This window comes from Lepisosteus oculatus, chromosome 14 (genome assembly GCF_040954835.1).
Source record: "Lepisosteus oculatus isolate fLepOcu1 chromosome 14, fLepOcu1.hap2, whole genome shotgun sequence".
Lineage (NCBI taxonomy): Eukaryota > Metazoa > Chordata > Actinopteri > Semionotiformes > Lepisosteidae > Lepisosteus > Lepisosteus oculatus.
In genome coordinates, this window is record NC_090709.1 from 20368604 (window position 1) to 20391655 (window position 23052).

Consider the following 23052-nt stretch of genomic DNA (forward strand, 5'->3'; position numbering starts at 1 on the left):
ATCGATCACAGGGAAACGGGGCTGCGAGTGCTGGTCCGGTTTCTCGGTTACGCAACACGAGTGGATGTACAGCCTCTGCTCCGCTGTGGCAAAGTAGGCAGTGGCCTGGAAGTACATGGGCTGACCCAGGAAGTACTCATCCTTAGGAGAGAGCCAGACACAGTGGGCTGGAGAGAGAGAGAGGCAGCATTACACCTGCACACAGCACCCCCTGCTGGCAGGAGGAGCTATCGCTCAAGGAACTTACAGTTGGTGGTGAGCAGGACAAAGCTGTGCTTGTTTTTCAGGTCCTTGAAGGTCCTTCTCCTGGCCCACGTGGGGACATAGCCAACCTTGTAGGAGTAGTGGAACCTGCAGGACAGAGGAGATGAGGGGCTTCTGGACACTTTCCCAGTGGCTTCTCAGCAGCAGAGCCCTGCCTACCTGTTGTAGGAGCACTTGACCAGCACAGAGAAGGGAATGAAGTGATGCACAGGCGCACTGGAGGAGGGCGGGGCATAGCGGAGAGTGTTGGAGTACACCAGGCGGCCCTGGACAACCTGCAAGGTCACAGAGGAAGGGGTATTCCCAGGAAAGGCAACCCCGACACTAGCCCTACAGTTCACATCGATACATTGCCTGTAGATGAAGACCCGCTTACCGATCGCTCGGTACCGCACTCGTGAAGCCCGTAGATGAAGTAGAAGTAATGACGTGTGGTTCGGCTGAGGCTGCAGTTGCCCAAGGTCACCTCCGATGGCCGACAGCTGAAGCCGAACAGGAGCCGACTGACCCTCACGTACATCCTGCTGGAGTCGCACCACACGGCCACTCCTCGGGTGCCCCCGATGTCCGGGCGAGCCGGCTGCCGCCCTCGCTGGGGAGGAAACAGGACGCTCTTGATGTAGGCGGGTAAGGGGCGGCTGCCGGCTTCATCTTCTCCTTGTCGAAGTAGGGCGAAGAGTACGCATCTCTGGACACGGAAAGGCGGCGAAAGTCGGGGGCCAAGGACTGCGAGTCGTTCTCGCTTGCAGACAGGTCTTCGGAGGGCGCATCTGCCAGGTTCAAGTCCTCCAACTGGGCTGCATCTTCAGGAGCCGGGAGGTCGGCCTGGAGCGCCAATTCCCGAGAGTCCCAGCCAGCCGGCCCAGCGGAGACCAGTGCGGGGAGCCCGGCCCCTGCGCACAGGCACAGCACAAAGAGAAACGAGCGCATCGCCAAATTAATGTCCCGCTTAATTGCTACAGGAGTAAAATAAGTAAACCACAAAACCGTGTTGAAGCAAGAAAGCATAAAGTGTGAACGCGGTGACTAGGTTTTTATACTGGCAGGACCTGCTACCGCACACCTGGTCACACTACCGCTCAATCAACACAATCAATTACACACAGAGACCCGGATTGTTCTCAGCGTCTAATTAGAACCTGCTTCCAGTCTGAGGCGGGACTCCGTGAAGCCGCCTGAACACTTTCCCGTGTGTATCTGACCTCAGCGGAGGAGTTCCACGCAATTTCGACAGAATTAAATCACCCACACGTGTAAAATTTGCTCAGATTAATTTATTGTTCAATTAGTTTCTAATTTCCGAGGAAAGTGTGTTAAACTCGCTGTCAGACAGAGTACGGAACATGCGACACGTCCGTCCACACTTTCCTTTATCGAGGGGGCTGTTCTATCAACACGTACCGCAATGAAAATAATTTTACTATTTTTCATGTGTAATTGCATGTCATATTAAAATGTGTAATACAAGCATTTCTTTGCTTCCCAGTAAAGAAATACTGATCAGCTTTTGACATGATCTGATAATAATTTGTCTGATTTTCCAGAGATTGCTTTTGCTTCGCAGCACTGAGAACCTACGGAAGCCCGTTTCCGCCAGGGAGTAAAAAAAACGCACTATGGTATCTCAGAATTGTGACTTAGAATCATAGAATTGCGACCTAAAAACTCAGAATTTTGACTTTATCTCTCACATTTGCGACTTCGAAATAGCCCATATTTCATTGTCTGTCCTTTTGTTATTGTAACGGATTCGGGTTCTAGGGCTTGTGCCCTCGCCGCTCCCACCCTACTTCGTGCCTCAAACCCCGTATTGGCTCAAACCCAGGTCTTGCTGGCTAGAACCCGAATCCGTTACAATAACAAAAGGACAGACAATGAAATATGGGCTATTTCGAAGTTGCAAATGTGAGATATAAAGTCGGAGTTGTGAGTTACTAAGTCGCAATTCTGAGTTACTTAGCCGGAATTCTGCGATACCATAGCGCGTTTTTTTTGTAACTCCCTGGCGGAAACGGGCTTTCATACATTTCAAATAGTCTGATCAGTGCAGGACAAGTTAATGTAGAATCATTACTATGTGTGTCTCTTGTTTGTATATAAATGAATGTCTTTGACAACTTAATGTTAGTTTTTAATTTAGTTTTACGATGTAGGTCATGCGTTAACATATGCACGAGCATACGAAATGTCTCACTCCTGATTCAGCTCATGCTCCATAGGAGAGAAGAGATTCCTCCTGCTTTTCTTACAATCATATCAGAACAGAAGCCCGTGTCGCCCAGCTCTGATTCAAGAGCGACTCGCATCTTCAGCCCTTTTTTTATTCGTGATCCTAATTTTCTTTAGTTATGATCAATATTGAACTTTTTCTAAATAAAACGACAATAATCAAACATGCAGGCAGACTTTTAAAAAGTATTAGGAGCTGACACGGTGCCCCTTTGGAATAGTTGTCAGAAAATGTGAGAAAAGGAAAGGTACGTAAGCTCTCACACACAGCATTAGAGATTGGCATCTGATGAAAAAAACAACTACCTGTCTCCCCAGCATTTAAAGGTGCTGTTGTTTTGATTTTACATATTGTTAGCATTTTAATGAATTGTTAAAAGATTGATACACAAATCGCTAAATAAGAAAACGTAAAAACCCTAGCTGTAAGCAATTGGCCATTCATATTCCTGAATTTTAAATCCCTGTGTTTTTCTGTATCCGAATGCCTGGTGCAGCTAATTTGAAAGCAGAGTCTACCATTTACTGTATTGCAGAAGCACATTGTTGCCACCAAGGAAAAAAAAATCCTGAGTTTACAGGAGTAAAGGAGGAAACAAATGCAAACACCGTTTAGAAAAAACACACACGTCTCAGGCCTTAACCATGACAAGAATGGAATTTGAACCTAGATGAGCAGAGCACAATGGATTAGCAATCCAAAAACTCCTGACTCCTGTTTAATTTTCTTTTCGCTTGCTCGATTTGTAGTACGCTCCTCAATCCTTACAACCGATAAACAAAACGGCTTCATGTGCCACAGCATTCTGCTGCAGGTACGGGTTGCACCGTGTATTAGGCGAACCCGAATTAAATATTTCAAATATGTGAAGAATTTCATGAAAAAGATCACAGCCAATGTCAGCAAATCGGAGCCTGTAGGCAGCTTCAACAGAACAAAACGATCTGAAGCCGCAATTCTTTCATAGAGTGTATTGTGACACTCTAACCACACTGTTGCTATTACTGCTACTTCTGCTGCCGTTGGTTAAAACTCTACTCAGCGGGCAAGTAAAGGTGTACAAGGAATAGACTACTTTGAGCCGTCCAAATTCCATTATGTGAATTTAAGCTTTTTTTTAAATTAATAATAGCATTAGTAATACAATGCGTGCTCAGAAATGTTACTTATTAGCTTATGAAGCAACAGTGTTTCGACAATTTGCGGTCTTCAAAAAGTAAACGCTGAAGTTTTTATACTTCCTTGTGAGCAGATCACCTTTGATTTAGAAAAGGAAAACTTACTCCCCTGTTGCTTTCATTGCAATATCTGAATCGAGACCCAAGCGCTAAGAAAGCTGAATAACGCAAAAGACATATTCCCGATTTTAATTTAGATACACATTTTCTAATGCAGCTTTCATTACAAGACAGTCTATTTCTCGAAAGCGTGTTATGTAAAAAAGAGAAAAACGAAAATATATGCGACCCACTATGCCTTCCTCCAAATCTTTTTCTAGATCTCTTCGTCATACCTGCTCTTCCTCCCTGGGCCACTTGCCCGCTTCTCTCACTAAACCAGCATTCCGTCTCTTTACAGCTATCTGTTCCAAGACCAGGCTTTCTAACCACCTTCTATTCCTTTACAGATGTCGTCGACATAATATCATCCCTAAAGGATTTCGCCTTAAATTTAATACCTTTTCTTTTGACTCTGATACCACCCAGAGTAACACTCAGAGACTTCTAAAACAATTTGCTAGGAAACTAATGCTCTCTACCATTTTCTCCCTCAAAAAACAGATTATCCTTTACGACAACAACATCAAAGAGGCTAAGGAATTTCTACGGCTGACAGCTCCACATCATCTTCCCTTCATAACTTACCTCATTAGATCTCTCAACTCTAAACTCTACCAGTTTCTCACTACAGAGAAGGACAAAAAACTCAGTCATCTTCTACAGAAGAAAACCATCAACACCCCGAACACCCTCACCAACCCTAACCTTGTTGTCACCATACCTTCTGACCTTTCCCTTTCACAGGATGAGCGATCCCTCCTCAGCAAAGGGCTCAGTTTTGTACCAGTTCCCAGGAAACTGGACATCACCCAGACCAATGTCGACCTTAACCGCTTTTACCGCAGGATCCGTCTCAGAGCACATTTTGCAGACAATTTCTCTTCACAGGCAGCTGATAACAACCCGGTTATTGATGTCATTAACAACATTAATCCCAAACAGAGCTGTTGGACTCCCTCCTCTGGCCGTTTTCCACCAGTTGATTATTTCATCAACCAATGCACTAATCAAGCTCCCAAGGCACTCCCTATACCCAGTAAACATAGGTCTAACCTCACCCAAGGAAAAAATCAGGCGCTCCAGTCTCTCCGCAACAGGGATGATATTGTCATCAAACCAGCGGACAAAGGAGGTGTTGTTGTGGTGTGGCGTAAGGATCTATATATCTTTGAAGCCTCTAGACAACTAACTGACACTTCTGCCTACCTCCCTCTCCAACAGGACCCTACCACTGACTACCAAAAGGAAGTGGTTTCCACCATTTCCCTTTTTATCAGCAGTAACGAGCTCCCCCAGGAGGCGAACCGGCTCATCATGGAACATCCACAGGTATCTCAATTATACCTCCTCCCCAAAATCCACAAACCGGACACCCCTGGACGCCCCATCGTATCAGCATGTAACTGTCCAACTACTTACATCTCAGCCTTTCTCGACAGCCTCATGAGACCGCTGGTTGAAGATCTTCCCTCATACATCAAAGACACCAACCACGCGCTCCAACTTTTTAATGATTTCCAATTTCAGGGTACCGAATGCTACATTTTTACCATGGACATCACATCTCTGTACACCGTCATTCCCCATAATGACGGCCTTACAGCCCTCAAGCACATGCTGGACAAACGCACAGTGCTTGATCCACCCACCCACACCCTGGTACGCCGTGCAGAATTGGTCCTCACACTGAACGCATTCTCTTTCAATAATCTTTTTTACCAACAGGTCAGTGGAGTTGCCATGGGCACCAGAATGGGACCCAGCTATGCCAACATTTTTGTCAGCTGGGTAGAAGAACGCTTCTTCGCTTCCTACACTGGCTATGTCCCTGACCTCTACAAGCGATATATTGATGACTGCGTCGGTGCCGCCACATGCTCCAACGATCAGCTTGAGTTCTTCCTGCACCATTTCACCAACTTCCACCCGTCCCTCAAATATACGGTTAACATATCTTCCACCACTCTTCCGTTTCTAGACATCCACTTGTCTATCAACTACCCCCGACTGTCCACTTCAGTTTATTACAAACCCACGGATTCACACAGCTACCTCCTGTACAGCTAATTTCACCCCAACCACACTAAAAACTCTCTTCCTTTTTCACAATTCCTTAGGTTACGACGATTATGCAGCGACGACATCGACTTCGAGAACCAAGCCCTCGAAATGTACTCATTTTTCATCAACAGAGGATACCCCAGCAGTGTGATTGACAAGGCCCTTGCCCGAGCCAAAAACACCCCCCGGACCATCAACCCGATCAGGAACTCCCGCCGTAAAAACTGCATTCCTTTGGTGCTTCCTTACCACCCTAACACACTTCCTATCCCCAGGACCATTAACCAGAACTTTTCCATCGTACAGGATGATCCCTGCATTGGGGCCCTCTTTTCTGATCGCCCTATCATCTCATATCGCCGACCACCTAATCTGCGTAACCTCCTTGTTCACAGCTCCCTTGACCGCCCTCAACAACCATGTAACCCTGTCTGTAGATGGCTCTGTACTTGAGCTCCAATCAAAATTGAAAAACCTTGGGGTTATATTCGATTCTGGCTTAACATTCGACCCACATGTACAGCATACTGTCAAAACATCTTTTTTTCACCTTAGAAATATCGCAAGACTACGCCCTATGCTATCATTAACTGTGGCTGAAAAGCTGATCAACATATTTGTATTCTCTCGAATTGACTACTGCAATGCTCTGCTCCCTGGGGTATCTAAATCTACTCTGAACAAGCTGCAGTATGTCCAAAATTCAGCAGCCAGAATCCTGACCAGGTCCAGTGCAAGTGTTCACATTACTCCTATCCTGGAGTCCTTGCACTGGCTTCCGGTCAAATTCCGCGTAGACTTTAAAATCCTCATGCTCACCTACAAGGCTTTACATGGCTTGGCACCTCAATACCTGTCTGAACTTTTATCGCCCTACTCCCCACCTCGCAACCTCCGCTCTTCAAATTCTGCCCTCCTTACTGTCCCCCAAGCCCGTCTACATTGTATGGGCGACAGGGCCTTCTCCTGCTATGCCCCCAAGCTCTGGAACTCTTTGCCCAAGGATATTAGAGAGTCACCTTCTCTAAACTCCTTCAAATCCAGACTCAAAACCCTCCTTTTCAGAAAAGCCTTTACTTAACTGGTTCCATTCTTCACCCCTCTGCTCTTCTTAATACCATCTTCCACGGTCTCCTCTATTGTTATTGTTGTATTGTTGTAATTATAATTGTGTCCTGTCTTGTGAAATTTTCTTATTTATTGTTGTAGTCTTCTTATTTATTGTTATTGTCATCCTGTAAATCGCTTTGAGAAGCCACCTTTAAAGGCGCTATATAAAATAAAGTTTATTATTATTATTATTATTATTATTATTATTATTATCCACACCAGGCACTTTCCCTTGCAACAGAGCTCGCTGTATCACCTGCAAGTACACAGCCACCACCACACTCATTCAAGGCCCCTCAGGACAATTTCCGGATCACCCAGACAGCATCTTGTACCTCCAGCAACCTTATTTACTGTATCTCTTGCAGTAAATGCCCAGCCATCTACATTGGAGAAACAGGAAGGAGACTCGAAGACCGCTTCAGAGAACACGTCAGGGCTGTGAAGATTAAAGATCTCTCCAAGCCCATTGTTTCTCATTTCACCTCTGACGGCCACAACCACTCTAATCTCTCTGTATGTGTTCTCAAAGACAGTTTTCAGAAACTCATACATCAGAAAGACCACCGAAACTAAAATTATTCTGCAGCTAGGATCACACATTCTCCCTTCCCTTAACGACAGACTACTGTTCTTTTAAATTTTCTCCATTCATTGGAAGTTTCATTTCACACCTCTCTGCACCCAATCTGACTTCAAACCTCTTGATTGGCCTCTCTTTCTGTCCCCTGCTCCCGCCTCTCACTCCTCCTCTCTCCCAGCCTTTGTTCTCCCGCTACTTTACCTTTGCCTACTGTCCTGTCTCTCTCACACCTGAAGAAGGCTCCACGGCTGAAACGTTGTGTTCTCTTTCTTCTTTTTTTCAGCATGGAATAAACCTATTACTTGACACTGATTTATGCAGAGAGTAGCGGGGGTGGGATGTCAGGGCCATACGACAATTCTTTACGTAGAGAGTGGCAGGCGTGCAATGTCAGGGCCTGACAATACTGCTTAACGCAGAGAGTGGAGGGGTGGGTCTCAGGGCCATATGACAGTGCTTAACGCAGTGAGTGGCGAGGCTGGGATGTCAGGGCTATACGACAGTGCTTTACGCAGAGTGGAGGGGGCGGGATGTCAGGGCCTGACAACACTGCTTAACGCAGAGAGTGGAGGGGTGGGTGTCAGGGCCATATGACAGTGCTTTAGGCAGAAGGTGGCTGTCAGGGCCTGATGAGACTGCTTTATGCAGAGAGTGGAGGGGTGGGTGTCAGGGCCATACAACAGGGGTTAACGCAGAGAGTGGCGGGGGTGGGATGTCAGGGCCTGACGATACTGCTTTACGCAGATAGTGGCGGGGGTGGGATGTCAGGGCTTGACGATACTGCTATACGCAGAGAGTGGAAGGGGTTGGATGTCAGGGCCATAAGACAGTGCTTTACGCAGAGAGTGGCGGGGGTGGGATGTCAGGGCCTGATGAGACATCTTTATGCAGAGAGTGAAAGGGTGGGTGTCAGGGCCATATGACAGTGCTTTACGCAGAGAGTGGAGGGGGGGGGATGTCAGGGCCTGACGATACTGCTTTACACAGAGAGTGGCAGGGTTGGGATGTCAGGGCCTGACGATACTGCTTTACGCAGATAGTGGCGGGGGTGGGATGTCAGGGCATGAAGACACTGCTTTACGTAGAGAATGGAGGTGTGGGTGTCAGGGCCATACGACAGGGGTTAACGCACAGAGTGGCAGGGGTGGGATGTCAGAGCCTGACAGCACTGCTTAACGCAGAGAGTGGAGGGCTTGGTATCAGGGCCATACGACATTTCTTTACGTATAGGGTGGCGGGGGTGGTATGTCAGGGCCTGATGAGACTGCTTTATGCAGAGAGTGGAGGGGTGGGTGTCAGGGCCTGACAGCACTGCTTAACGCAGAGAGTGGCGAGGGTGGGATGTCAGGGCATGAAGACACTGGTTTCTGCAGAGAATGGAGGGGTGGGTGTCAGGGCCATACGACAATTCTTTACGGAGAGAGTCGCGGGTTTGGGATGTCAGATCCTGAAAGCACTGCTTAACGCAGAGAGTGGAGGGGTGGGTATCAGGGCCATACGACACTTCTTTTCGCAGAGAGTGGCAGGGGTGGGATGTCAGGGCCTGACGATACTGCTTTACGCAGATAGTGACAGGGGTGGGATGTCAGGGCCTGACGATACTGCTTTACGCAGATAGTGGTGGGGGTGGGATGTCAGGGCTTGACGACACTGCTTTATGCAGAGAGTGGAGGGGTGGGTGTCAGGGCCATACGACAGTGCTTAACGCAGTGAGCGACGAGGCTGGGATGTCAGGGCCATACGACCATGCTTAACGCAGAGAGTGGAGGGGTGAGTGTCAGGGCCATATGACAGTGCTTTACGCAGAGAGTGGCGGGGGTGGGATTTCAGGCCCTGACGAGACTGCTTAACGCAGAGAGTGGAGGGGTGAGTGTCAGGGCTATACGACACTTATTTATTCAGAGAGTGGCGGGGGTGGGATGTCAGGGCCTGACGATACTGCTTTACGCAGAGATTGGCGGGGGTGGGATGTCAGTGCATGAAGACACTGGTTTATGCAGAGAGTGGAGGGGTGGGTGTCAGGGCCTGACAACACTGCTTAACGCAGAGAGTGGAGGGGTGAGTGTCAGGGCCATATGACAGTGCTTTAGGCAGAGAGTGTCGTGGGTGGGATGTCAGAGCCTGACCATACTACTTTACGCAGAGAGTGGCAGGGGTGGGATGTCAGGGCCTGATGATACTGCTTTACACAGAGAGTGGCGGGGTTGGGATGTCAGGGCCTCACGAGACTGCATTATGCAGAGAGTTGAGGGGTGGGTGTCAGGGCCATACGACATTTCTTTACGCAGACAGTGGTGAGTTTGGGATGTCAGGGCATGAAGACAATGCTTTTTGTAGAAAATGGAGGGGTGGGTGTCAGGGCCATACGACAATTCTTTAGGCAGAGAGTGGCGGGGTTGGGATGTCAGAGCCTGACAGCACTGCTTAATGTAGAGTGTGGAGGGGTGGGTGTCAGGGCCATACGACAATTCCTTACGCAGAGAGTGGCGGGGTTGGGATGTCAGAGCCTGACAGCACTGCTTAATGCAGAGTGGAAGGGTGAGTGTCAGGGCCTGACGATACTGCTTTATGCAGATAGTGGCGGGGGTGGGATGTCAGGGCCTGACCATACTGCTTTACGCAGAGAGTGGCGGGGGTTGGATGTCAGGGCCTGACGAGACTGCTTAATGCAAAGAGTGGAGGGGTGGGTGTCAGGGCTATACGGCACTTATTTATTCAGAGAGTGGCGGGGGCTGGATGTCAGGGCCTGACGATACTGCTTTACGCAGAGATTGGCGGGGGTTGGATGTCAGGGCCATACGACAGTGCATTACGCAGATAGTGGAGGGTGTGGGATGTCAGGGTTTGACAACACTGCTTTATGCAGAGTGTGCAGGGGTGGGTGTCAGGGCTATACGACAGGGGTTAACGCAGAGAGTGGCGGGGGTGGGAAGTCAGGGCCTGACGATACTGCTTTACGCAGAGAGTGGCGGGGGTGGGATGTCAGGGCATGAAGACACTGGTTTATGCAGAGAATGGAGGGGTGGGTATCAGGGCCATATGACACTTCTTTTCGCAGAGAGTGGCAGAGGTGGGATGTCAGGGCCTGACGATACTGCTTACACAGATAGTGGCGGGGGTGGGATGTCAGGGCTTGAGGACACTGCTTTATGCAGAGAGTGGAGGGGTTGGTATCAGGGCCATACGACACTGCTTTATGCAGAGAGTGGAGGGGTGGGTGTCAGGGCCATACGACAGGGGTTAACGCAAAGAGTGGAGGGGTGTGATGTCAGGGCCATACGACAGTGCTTTACACAGAGAGTGGCGGGGTTGGGATGTCAGGGCCTCACGAGACTGCATTATGCAGAGAGTTGAGGGGTGGGTGTCAGGGCCATGCGACACATCTTTAAGCAGAGAGTGGCAGGGGTGGGATGTCAGGGCCATACGACAGTGCTTAACGCAGTGAGCGACGAGGCTGGGATGTCAGGGCCTGACCATACTGCTTTACGCAGAGATTGACGGGGGTGGGATGTCGGGGCCATACGAAAGTGCTTAACGCAGATAGTGGAGGGTGTGGGATGTCAGGGCTTAACAACACTGCTTTATGCAGAGAGTGGAAGGGTGGGTGTCAGGGCCATACGACAGTGCTTAACGCAGTGAGCGGCGAGGCTGGGATGTCAGGGCCATACGACAGTGCTTTACGCAGAGAGTGTAGGGGGTGGGATGTCAGGGCCTGACAACACTGCTTAACGTAGAGAGTGGCGGGGGTTGGATGTCAGGGCCTGACGAGACTGCTTTATGCAGAGAGTGACAGGGGTGGGATGTCAGGGCCCGACGATACTGCTTTACACAGAGAGTGGCAGGGTTGGGATGTCAGGGCTAAACGACACTGTTTTACACAGAGAGTGGAGGGGTGGGTGTCAGGGCTATACGACAGTGCTTTACGCAGGGAGTCGCAGGGGTGTGATGTCAGGGCCTGACGATACTGCTTTACGCAGAGAGTGGTGGGGGTGTGATATCAGGGCCATATGACACTGTTTTACACAGAGAGTGGAGGGGTGGGTGTCAGGGCCATATGACAGTGCCTTACGCAGGGAGTGAAGGGGGTGGAATGTCAGGGCTTGATGTCACTGCTTTAAGCACAGAGTGGACGGGTGGGTGTCAGGTCCAGACGACACTTCTTTACGCAGAGAGTTGCGGGATTGGGATGTCAGGGCCTGAAGATACTACTTTACGCAGTTAGTGGTGGGGGTGGGATATCAGGGCCATACGACACTTCTATATGTAGAGAGTGGCGGGGGTGGGATGTCGGGGCTTGATGACACTGCTTTAATCAATGAGTGGAGGGGTGGGTGTCAGGGCTATACGACAGTGCTTTCCGTAGAGAGTGGTGGGGGTGTGATGTCAGGGCCATACGACACTGCTTTACACAGTGAGTGGCGGGGTTGGGATGTCAGGGATGACAACCGAGGAGCCGAGAGATCATTTCAGCATTTCGCGTCTGAACGGAAAACACAAACGACCAACTCGGAATGACTTGCCTTTGACGCTTTTCAAAGCGTTCTTTGTGCACGACGACTGCGCCACCTAGCAGATACAAATGGGTTGTACAACTTTGAACTAGCAAATGGAAGAGGGCTAAGCCCCCTCTCTTTTAGCCCAGGTTCGATCTGTCTCCCAGAATCACCAGGGCGCACGCACACACACACACCCGTGCCGTTGAAGTGCTCTGCTTCAATTCTAAGGGCAACTCAACATTCACTCCTACCCCGAGTGCAGAAAAGACAGCGTCCACAGCAACAATAGCTCAGGTCTCTGCACAGGAGCTAAGCTGCCCTCATCTCCTCTGCTCTGCGGCTCCTGCGGAGTGGAGTCCTGCCTGGAGCCGTGTTTGCAGGCGGCAGCTCCCCGCGCCCTGTCTGTGCGTCGTGTCCAAGAGCTCCTGGGAGGAAGAGAGAGCCCTCCCACTCGGGGGCTTTTCCACGGTCTGTGTGAGGAGGGGCGGGTGTGTCCAGTAGCTTATCGAGCGGAAGCCTGGGGCGGCGGAGAGCTGTGATCATGCAGACCTTGAGGTGTCACCTCTTTGTCTGCTTTCCCGCCCCCCCTCCGCCCAAGCTCTGCTCCAAAGTAGCCCGGCAACCCCTCACACCTGCACGTGTCACAACCTAAGGTGCGGTCATGAGACACCCATGGGGTGTCGTTCTGTTCTTGCTAATTGTTTCCTGCCCGTCGCAGGCAGGAGTCCATGCGAGGAAGATGCGCTGGACAGAGCTCAGAGGGCGCACCTGGGTGGCTTTCCTTCAGAGTGACGTTCCTGCAACACTCTCCCGCTCCTCTTGGTGCGCTCATGCCGCAACACAGGAAGGCTGGAGCAGGTGGCTGTGGGCTCTCCGCACCGCCAAAATAGCTCAGTTGGGAGAGCGTTAGACTGAAGATCTACAGGTCCCTGGTTTGATCCCGGGTTTTGGCATTTTGTTTCATCGCGCCCTTTGTTCCTCTCTCCAGCGCCCCCTGCCTAAAGTGACGCGTCCCTTTCTCAGCCCGAAACACAAGCAAGACACCAGCATTGGTCCCTGCAGGTTTCCGTAGTGTAGCGGCTATCTCGTTCGCCTAACACGCGAAAGGTCCCCGGTTCGAGACCGGGTGGAAGCAGCCTCGTTTTGCACGCTCCTGTACTTCACAGAGGTCTTGAACGACCGGTCATTTGTTCCCAATGTATTTCCGGTGCCTTCGTGCACTCTTGTACCAAACGCACGTTCCTTCTGTACGTGGAGCCGATCATTTGCAATTGGGCTGTGCCGACAGACCAGGACGAGCTCTGTCGGCTCAAAAGCAGCGCAGGACCTGCAAGAACAACAGAAAGATTAGCATCCAGCGGGGGCCTCTTAGTGAGCCCAAGATCTCATCAAGAATCGGCTCCAGCAACAGGGCTGGGCGCATTGTTCCATTCTCCGACCACTCTCGGTGTAAACAAGTCCCTCCTGGTCTCTGCTTGAAATGCACTTTCCTGCATTTGCTTTGGTGTAACTGGCTTCTCCTGCATGGGCGAATGTGAAGAAGATCCTTAGTAAGTCATTGAAGAAAACCAAGAGGAGGTCGGAGTGGCCTCTGTCGTTCATCAACGATCCAGTCAGGCAGTACTCCTCCTATTCTGCCAGTATGCGGATTCGAACCGGGGTTGTTGCGGCCACAACACAAATTCTGAGCACTATACGATCACAGCGAGTTCACAGCGAGTTTTGCCTTCTGCTTTCCAAAGATCAGCACCATGTTTTACGCCTCCCCCGAATATCGAAGCTGCCTCTAAATCTGCAAATGAAGATGAGTCGATAAACCACTTGTTTTTCGTATAACTATACATATATTCATTTATTACTTATTTCATTCATTGAGCACGGATACAATAGAGGTACAGCCATTCACTGTTTGACATGTCTGCACTGGTACAGAACCTAGCAATCAGAAAACGGGTGAAACTGTCTTGAGAATTAGCATACAGTACCGAGGCCCCCATGACCAAATAAAGGCTAACCTCGATAATCAGCCTAAATAATGCAGACAACAGCAAAACGACTGACTTTGAAAAGGGAATGAATGTCCGGAAGGAGTAGTGTAACCAGCTTGAAATGCTTCTCCGAACCTCTAACTAAAAGAAACCAGGAACCAGCAGTGGCATCGACTCCTTTCGAACTGGGATCCTATCGTAGCTCGTGGTGTCGTAACTCTTCCGTATCTGATATTGGACGAAGCACATCAGAGGAGAGCGCGAACGCAGTCCCCCACTACCAGAAATTATGCAGTCGAGATTCCCACATTTGGGGAATCCGCAGGGGTCAGCACAGCCGGAGTGCAATGGCCGAGCCTCGCCCTGGGTGAATCGATTTTTTATTTTTAAGAACTTTATTTTCTTTTCACAAAAAAAAACACAGGATATCACAAATTAGAAAGCTTTACATTAATATACATACTTAAAACAGTATATATGATCACATCTCATTACATTTTGACACGGTACCAGTTACATAGCAACAATTTATTTTTTTCTGGTGCAAATCACATTCTTTACTTAAACATGATAATGTTTTTCACAGTCTCTTGAGATATTGACCTATGCTCTCTATTTCCCACAGATTTTCTGCTTCCTCCCTCCCTTCTCTCCACAGATCTCTGAGGTAATAGTTCTCTCGGGTGATGAACAGGGCCAGGCTACCTGCTGCCTTGACTGGGACCTTGATGCCTTTGAACAGCCCCATGTTCCTCACTCTCCACAGGGCGTCTTTCCCACTGTTCACCACGGCCCAGATCCTGTCAAACACGTCAGGAGGAAGTTTGACAGGAGAGATGCCGTATATGACGAAAGCAGCGGTCAGGGTAAATTGGGGCGAGAGAGCCTGCAACCAATCTTCAAACTGTGCCCAGAAGGCCTTAGCAAAAAAGCAGGACCACAGGAGATGGGTCACAGTCTCCTCCTCGCCGCAGCCCACCGTAACGCAGCGTGGGCTGGGGGTGAGGCCCCTACTGTACAAGAAAGTTCGTACCGGTAAGCACTGATGGACGACACTCCAGGCAAAATCTCTGTGAATGTTGCACAGAAACTTAGAGGATGTGTGTTTCCACACCTTCCTTGTTTGGGCTGATGTTAAAATGCCCACAGGGGTCTGCCTATTATTCTGGGGTGCAACGAAATCTTCCAGTTTTTGGACGCTGACATCTCGGAGGGGAATATGGCCAATTGGGTGAGATCTTAGAAAACTTTTAACTGTCCAATAAATTGCAGGGCATGTGTCAGAGAGTGGGACATCCAGCTTGGGTCTGACACCCCACACTCTGAACACCTCCCTACCTACCAAGAGCCTGGAAAAATAAGTCCAGGTACGCGCTGCAGGTGCTGTTGCAAAGCCTCTCAGCACAGAGGCCAGGAAAATACACAGCAGCTTCGTAGCAATATCTGGGACAGACTTCCCTCCTGAGGGTAGCGGCCTGTACATTATTTCCCTTCTGAGTCTTTCCTGCTTCCCACCCCATAGAAATTGAAACATCAATCTCCTCAGCACCGCCGCAACACGGTGTGGGATTGGGAAGGTAGAAGCCAGAAAATTAAAGACAGGCAATAGCTCGTCTTTGATGACCAGCACCTTCCCTGTCATGGTGAGGTCTCGGTCCTTCCATTGCATCAGTTTTTTGTTTAAGATTGGCAATTTGTTCTGACAATTTACTGTTCCCATCTCTTCTCCAAAATACACCCCCAGGACCTTAATTCTCTTCTCTTGCAGCCTGAGATCATGTCCTTCTTTTGGCTCCCTCCAGTTCTGATAAAAATCTCACTCTTAGATTTGTTAATTTTTGCAGAGGAAGCCAAGGAGAAACGATCACAGCACTGCAGAGCTCTGCTAATTGAGGCATTGTCAGAGAGGAGCAGGGTGACGTCATCCATGAATAGAGATGTCTTTACCTCTCCTCCCCCACTTCCAGGCACTGGTATCCCATTAATGGCCTGATCCTGGTGCAAGGCACAGGCTAAGGGCTCCATAGCCAAAATGAATAACAAGGGGAATAATGGGCAGCCCTGCCTCACCCCTGAACAGACTTCAAAGGGGCGTGATCTATTGCCATTAACCATTACTCTGCTGTTGCTACCTGTGTACAGCAGGTTAATCCACTTTCTCATGATGGGGCCAAACTTCATGTGCTCAAGTACCGATGTTAAGTACTGCCGGTTTAGGCGGTCAAAGGCCTTTTCTAGGTCACAGAAAATGCACAGAGGGAGGGAGCGATCCTCAGAGTACAGACAGACATCCCTCAACAAGGCCAGGTTGTCGCTCATCAGGCGTCCTGCTATCCCACAAGTCTGGTCTTTCCCTACCAGTTAGGCCACTACATTTTGTAGGCGCAGGAAAAGGGCTTTGGACAGGATCTTAGTGTCCACGCCTAACAGGCTGAGGGGTCTCCAGTTCTTTATGTCATTCTTTGCTCCTTTCTTAAACAAGAGAGAGATAGTGCCTTCTCTTAAGGAGTCAGGCAGCAATTCTGTCTTATAGCTTTCCTCGAATAGGAGCAGTAGCGGATCCTGAAGCAGATCCCAAAAGGTGCAATAAAATTCTTTAGGGACCCCGTCAGCACCCGGAGTTTTCCCCTTCTGTAAGCTCTCCATAGCCTGTCTCAGCTCTTCTACTGTCAAATCCCTCTCAAGTACTTCCCTATCTTCTTCACTCAAAACGTTTTCTAGCTTTGAGGTAAAAAAATGAATTTCTTCATCCTTTACCTCTGTAGAGCTGTACAGTCTTGAGTAGAAGGCCTCGGTGCAGGAGAGGATAGCACTCGGCTCTGTTCTCTCTCGTCCCTCCTCATCAACTACACTTTCCATGACAGACTTGGAGCCTACCACTTTCCTGAAAAAGAAGCGAGTACACTTCTCATTTTCTTCCAAGAACTGCACTCTGCTTCTTAACAGCACTCCTCGACTACTTTCTTTGGCTATGCTCCGGATGTCCTTTTTTAAAAGGGTGATATCCTCGAGCACATCGAAGCCACTGTGCAGCATCGTGTAGAGACGCTGCAGCTGCCTCTGTTTCCTGGCTAGCACTCCTCTCCGTCTGGCAGCAGCCTTCCTTCCCTCAGCCATGAAAAAGGCCTTTGTCCTCACCTTCACCTCCTCCCACCACTCTCCTACTGACCCGTACAGACACTGCAAGGACAGCCACTGTGATAGTTTCTCCTTGTAGCGGGATACTACCCCCTCATTCTAGCAGCTTTGTGTTGAGTTTCCAGAGGCCTGGGCCAAAGACAATCCAGCCCTGGAGTTCCACTCTACACCCTAAAGCCTGATGATCTGAGAAGAAGACAGGCTGAAGAGTGACCCCAACAACTTTCACTCTCTCTGAGACAAAGCAATAATCAATTCTGGAGCTGCTATTCCTCCCTGACCATGTATATCCTGCTGTTGTGGGATATATACATCTATATGTGTCTGAGAGTTTAAAGTCTTGAACTAAGTTTTGCAGGGCCAGTGAGCTGGAATCCAATTTTATCGGAGAGCTAGACTGCCTGTCTGTGTGCTCTAAGATACAATTAAAATCCCCTCCCACTATCACGTCTGTGCTACATAACAATAGGGGGAAGAGTGCCTTGAGTAGCTCCACCCTTCCTCCCACGTCAGTAGGGCAATACACATTGATTAGCCGCAGGTTAACGGTCCCCCATTCCACATCCACACACAGCAACCTGCCATCTATGACCTTCTGAATACTTTTCAATTTGAATGCCCATCCTTTGAAAAGAATGGCCACGCCAGAGGCTCTGTTGTTATTGTCCCCTGACCAAACAGAAGGCCCTTTATCCCACCTATCTTCAAAGCTTTTATACCTCTCTTGATAGGCTAAAGCACACTCCTGCAACATCAACACATCTCCCTCTCTCTGCTGGAGGTAATCAAAGACAGACTGGCATTTAACTCTGTCATTAATACCTCTGGTGTTAAGAGAAATTATGTTTAGAGCCATATTACATAAGAAAGTGGAACCAGTCTTTACAAAACACATTTCTCTTCTGTCTCACCTGTTACCTTCTTCTTTTTCTTTTTCTTCTTCCAATTTCCTGCCAGCCATCCTCTGAATGAGCCTTCATCAGGGTGGCAGCAGTAAAAGCGTTCACGGAGTCCATTTCAAGGAAGGGGGTAGAGGGAGGGGTGGTTCCAGCTCTCCCCATCGCCATGCTCTCCTTCCTCCTCGCTCAGGGAGAAACAGAGTCCTTTTTCCTTTTCCTCAAGTCCAGCTCCTGGGAGCACTGAGGGGAAAGAGGTGCAGCCGATGCACCAGTCTCCTCTTCCCCCCCACCCACCAGCTGCTGCAGATCCTCTGGGATGGACTGGATGGAGGAGAGGAGGGCATCTGTAGCACTTGCAGAGTCTGAGAGAAGCAGCTCCGCTGAATCCTGGGTATCCTCGCTGGACCCGCTCCACCGGGGGGCCCCACACTGGCCCTCGTTCTGAGCCTTCTCCACACAATCGACAAAATCGGGCTACTGAACTGGAGAAAATCTCCTCTCCAGAAAGTGCAAATATCATCTTGGAGAGTATAAATCCTATTGCCGAAGGTCAACGCTGTCTACCAGAGTCACCCCTCCCACCTCCGGCAGGTTTCCGAGCTGCAGCGATGATCAGTTCGGCTCACACGCAAGAGGTCCTCGTTTGAAAACATGCGCCCCCTTTTCTCGTACGTTTTGCACATGATCGAGTGGTTTATATGTGGCTCCTTCGTACATGGTGCTGATCTTTTGGAAAGCAGGAGGCAAAACTGACACGTTCCCATACCAGGAGTTGAACCCCGGCCACCTGGGTGAAAAATCAGGAATCATAACCACTAGACCATATGGGAGCATACAGCCATGCTGTTCCGTGCGTCATGTAAGCAAACTGTAATTGCTGCCTTCATGACCTGCTTGGTGGAGAAAACATACAAGAGAGTTGGCACTCAGAGTGTCGAAGGGTCGATGTATACTAGGGCTCAGTTGAAATACAACGTCAGGACTTTTCCGACTAGTGCCACACGAAGAGAGTACATCCTTCCCACCCCTCTGCGTCTGTCTCGGTAACTCGCTGTGATCGTATAGTGGTCAGTATTTTGTGTTGTGGCAGCAACAACCCCGGTTCGAATCTTTTTCTTCAATGACTTACTAAGGATCTTCTTCACATTCGCCCATGCAGGGGAAGCCAGTTACACCAAAGCAAACGCAGGAAAGTGCATTTCAAGCAGAGACCAGGAGGGACTTGTTTACACCGAGAGTGGTCGGAGAATGGAACAATGCGCCCAGCCCTGTTGCTGGAGCCGATTCTTGATGAGATTTTCGGCTCACTAAGAGGCCCCAGCTGGATGCTAATCGTTCTGTTGTTCTCGCAGGTGCTGCGCTGCTTTTGAGCCGACAGAGCTCGTCTTGCTTTGTAGGCACAGCCCAATTGCAAATGATCGGTACGCGTACAGAAGGAACGTGCGTTTGGTACAAGACTGCATGAAGGCACCGGAAATACATTGGGAACAAATGACCGTCGCTCAAGACCTCTGTGAAGTACAGGAGTGTGCAAAACGAGGCTGTTCCCGCCCGGTCTCAAACTGGGGACCTATCGCATGTGAGGCAAACGTAATAACCGCTACACTACGGAAACCTGCAGGGGCTGCTGTTGATGAGATCTTGGGCTCACTAAGAGGCCCCCGCTGGATGCTAATCTTTCTGTTGTTCTTGCGCTGCTTTTGAGCTGACAGAGCTCGTCCTGGTCTGTCGGCACAGCCCAATTGCAAATGATCGGCTCCGCGTACAGAAGGAACGTGCGTTTGGTACAAGAGTGCATGAAGGCACCGGAAATACATTGGGAACAAATGACCAGTCGCTCAAGACCTCTGTGAAGTACAGGAGCGTGCAAAAAGAGGCTGGCTGTTTCCACCCAGTCTCGAACCAGGGACCTTTTGTATGTTAGGCGAACGTGATAGTCACTACGCTACAGAAACCTGCGAGGATTGCTGCTGGTGTCTCGCTTGCGTTTCGGGCTGAGAAAGGGAAGCGTCACTTTAGGCAGGGGGCGCTGGAGAGAGGAACAAAGGGCGTGATGAAACAAAACACGGAAACCCAGGATCAAACCAGGGACCTTTACATCTTCAGTCTAATGCTCTCCCAGCTGAGCTATTTCGGCAGTGTACATAGCCCACACCCACCTGCTCCAGCCTTCCTGTGTTGCAGCATGCGACACGGCTCCAGGCAGGACTCCACTCCGCAGGAGCTGCAGAGCCCGTCTGGAAATAAATCCTCATTCTGATTATTGCCCTGGGCATGTACCAATAAATCACTGAGCCTATATATATATATCACTGTGTTGAAGCTAGAAACACAGAATCACTGCAAACACATCCTAAATACAGTGTTCCTGCACCTAACCCTAACCCTAACCTACTTAATAATTTAAGTAGAATAGATTCTAATAATATAATGATCCAGTGTGTTGCACTACTTCACTGATCTATGCCGTCTGGAAATAAAACCTCAGACTGCTTATTGCCCTGGGCATGTACCAATAAATCAAGACGTTGAATTAAAATAAAAGCTTTATTTTATGATCATTCGTCCAACCACTCCAGAGATTGTCCTTCTCCATTAAAAGACTTCCTGGAGACACCATAATCATATAGGAGCTCTTCTCCCACTGCAATCTCTCTTTTTGCCAAGAACAGAATTGTTATGTCAGTCTTTTCGTCAATTACAAAAGATTCTTTAATTGGTCTGATGTTGGCTTTTTTGTTTGAATGATTTATGCGCCTTCCAATTGTGTCCATATCCGGGTGGCAAGTGCAGTGTTCTTCACGCGAATCAATGCACATTTTTTGTTTAGGTCCATCAAAAAAGAATAGATATCCCATGTCTCCTTCTGCCATCTGTGCCGTTAGGGCTTCTCCTGCTGTCTTTGTGATAACCTTGCTATGGTAATCACACACCACCCCTCCCTTTTGGAAACGCCTGGAAGTTATAACCTTTTCCCTTTCACAGGATCGTCAACAATGTGCAGGCCTCTCCAGGTTTGGAGTTTTACCAGATTTTCAATGTCCTTGCCATTTGGTTGGACTTCTACATGCGGCTTCCAGTTCTGAAGTACCTCGGACACAGCTGGTGTATTGGTTGACCATCCCATTTTTTCTATATAATGGGTCACTTGGTTTTCTGTTGGTAACCGTCTTTTGTATTGATCTGTAGTGAAAAATCAGAAATCCACCCAAAGAATATATCCAGTAATAGACTCTTGAAATATTACTCTTTAAAAAGGGAAGAAATCCTGTTCTTACCAAATATGTTCTGTTACCTCCTTTTCCTCTGCTCAGCTCTCCATTTATTGTAACAGTGGCGGTCGTGAATGCCGGTCACTCTCAGGCGCTCTTTCTTTCTGGGAGGCTGCCTTCTAATGTCACGGGAAACATCTGTATCAGCTTCTGGAAGGCTGCAGCATCATCCATCTTTGGGCATCTATATGCAGCAGCTGCCACCGTGGACCTATTTGTAAAAAGAAAACTTAAATATCTCAGATCTAAGACAGAGTGGCTAAAAGGTAACTGAAAGAGGATATTGAATTAAAACTTACCGTATAGCAGCTGAACGTTCTTGTCCATAGCCTAAAGATTGCTCTCCTGATCCTGAACTGAAGTTTAAAAAAATATGAGAAATGTATGTTTATCTTAAATATTGACTTTCAGATACTGAATTTTGATATCACTGTGACACTTAGAGATCCTGCTTCTACAATGCCATGAATTAGTTCCCTGGCTGAGCACATGTCCTCATCTGTCAGCCTTCTGGCTAGGTTTTCAACAGTTCCATTTGAAACACCTAAATAATCATTCAGGACAGTTTTCTGATCAATAGGTAGCGTCTTTATTTCCATTTCAAATGCCCTTCTTGCAACATAGCAAGTAATCAGTGGTAGGTGGTACCTGCAAAACAAACATATATAAAATAGTTGTTTTCAAGCCACAGAAAAGTAAAAAGAAAATACATCAAAATAATTATATATTTCAATTTACTTCTCATGCAGTCTTCGCAGATCATAGGTAGGATTGTGAACTGGTTCTCCTCCTGCATACACAAAAAATGTTCTATTTCCATTCTGCAGTTTGCATCACAGCGTAACTTAATGAAGTAGCAGTGAAACATCTGAGAAAATAAAAAATAAAAATGCAGTTTAAATGCAGTATTCTTCACATACCATTGAATGCAAAAAGACAGTTTTTAGCAATGAAATATCAATAAAACCTTCAACTCACCTTTTCCTCTTCTTCATTTAGTGCAAAGGAAGCTAGTCGCTGAGTTGCAGCCATGCGCTCTTTGACAGAGATTATTACCCTGTTTTTACCCACTTTTATTCACAACAATTTTTCGCTGTATCCAATCCAGGACCTGAATTCAGAAGATTTTTTAATACAAATATTAATTAAATTCAATTTCTCGAAAAGAACATCTATAATCAAAATTCTCGGTTGTATGAAGGGATGCTTACTGTCATATTCTTTACCACCCCTGGGCTCTGAAGGTGCTTCAGCTGGAGAATGGCCTGCAGGTAAAGCATCACAACAATCCGCTCACTTGTGGTGATGTCTGCAGAGGTGTGTGTCTTGCCCAGTATCTGCTGCACATCTTTCTTTGCAACACTCAACACCTTCAAGCAATCGCTTAGTTTAGGTGGAGGACTCTGCAGCTGTGTTTGTCTTGGGGAGAGAGAGCAATACTATCAGCTTCCAAAAGGCAACATTCATGTGTTTGAATAGAAAAGCAAGTATAAGTTGAACCAACATTTAATAAGTAATGTACCTCTTTCTGGTTATTTCCTGTCTGACACTCTTGTTGTTTCTCTTTTTTTATATCCTTTAGATTGCTCTGGAAGTCTAATAAACTCTTAGCTAGACTGGGATCCTCCACTTGCAGGCTAGTGTTTTTTAGGATGAAGAGCAGGAATCTGCTGATATTAATGATATAACCTGCAATGGTCTGGTGAGACAGCCCAGTCATCTTCAACTGGG

The 23052-nt window shown here is 48.3% G+C and overlaps 1 protein-coding gene, 1 non-coding gene and 1 pseudogene across 2 annotated transcripts; 1 reads left to right on the forward strand and 2 right to left on the reverse strand.

The window, feature by feature from the left end:
* Positions 1–227: 227 nt before the first annotated feature.
* Positions 228–21648, reverse strand: LOC138242517 (zona pellucida sperm-binding protein 3-like). The gene is made up of 5 exons (XM_069198050.1): positions 21621–21648; positions 985–1157; positions 641–952; positions 424–539; positions 228–351 (listed from the first exon to the last, which is right to left on the reverse strand). Exons 1-5 carry the CDS (start codon positions 21646–21648, stop codon positions 228–230), a joined length of 753 nt encoding a protein of 250 aa, XP_069054151.1.
* On the forward strand, positions 12905–12977 carry trnaf-gaa (transfer RNA phenylalanine (anticodon GAA)). Its single transcript has one exon. It is a non-coding gene; the product is annotated as a tRNA-Phe (tRNA).
* Positions 14262–14400, reverse strand: LOC138243679 (U1 spliceosomal RNA; annotated as a pseudogene).
* Positions 21649–23052: the final 1404 nt, after the last annotated feature.

Excerpts from the sequence above, each read along its gene's own strand:
- LOC138242517 (XM_069198050.1), bottom strand. The coding sequence starts at position 21,648 with ATGGACAAGAACGTTCAGCTGCTATACG. Across the intron at positions 1,158-21,620 it reads GAACGTTCAGCTGCTATACG|GGGCCGGGCTCCCCGCACTG; the intron begins GTAAGTTTTAAT and ends GCCTGTGCGCAG. Across the intron at positions 540-640 it reads AGTGCGGTACCGAGCGATCG|GTTGTCCAGGGCCGCCTGGT; the intron begins GTAAGCGGGTCT and ends GTGACCTTGCAG.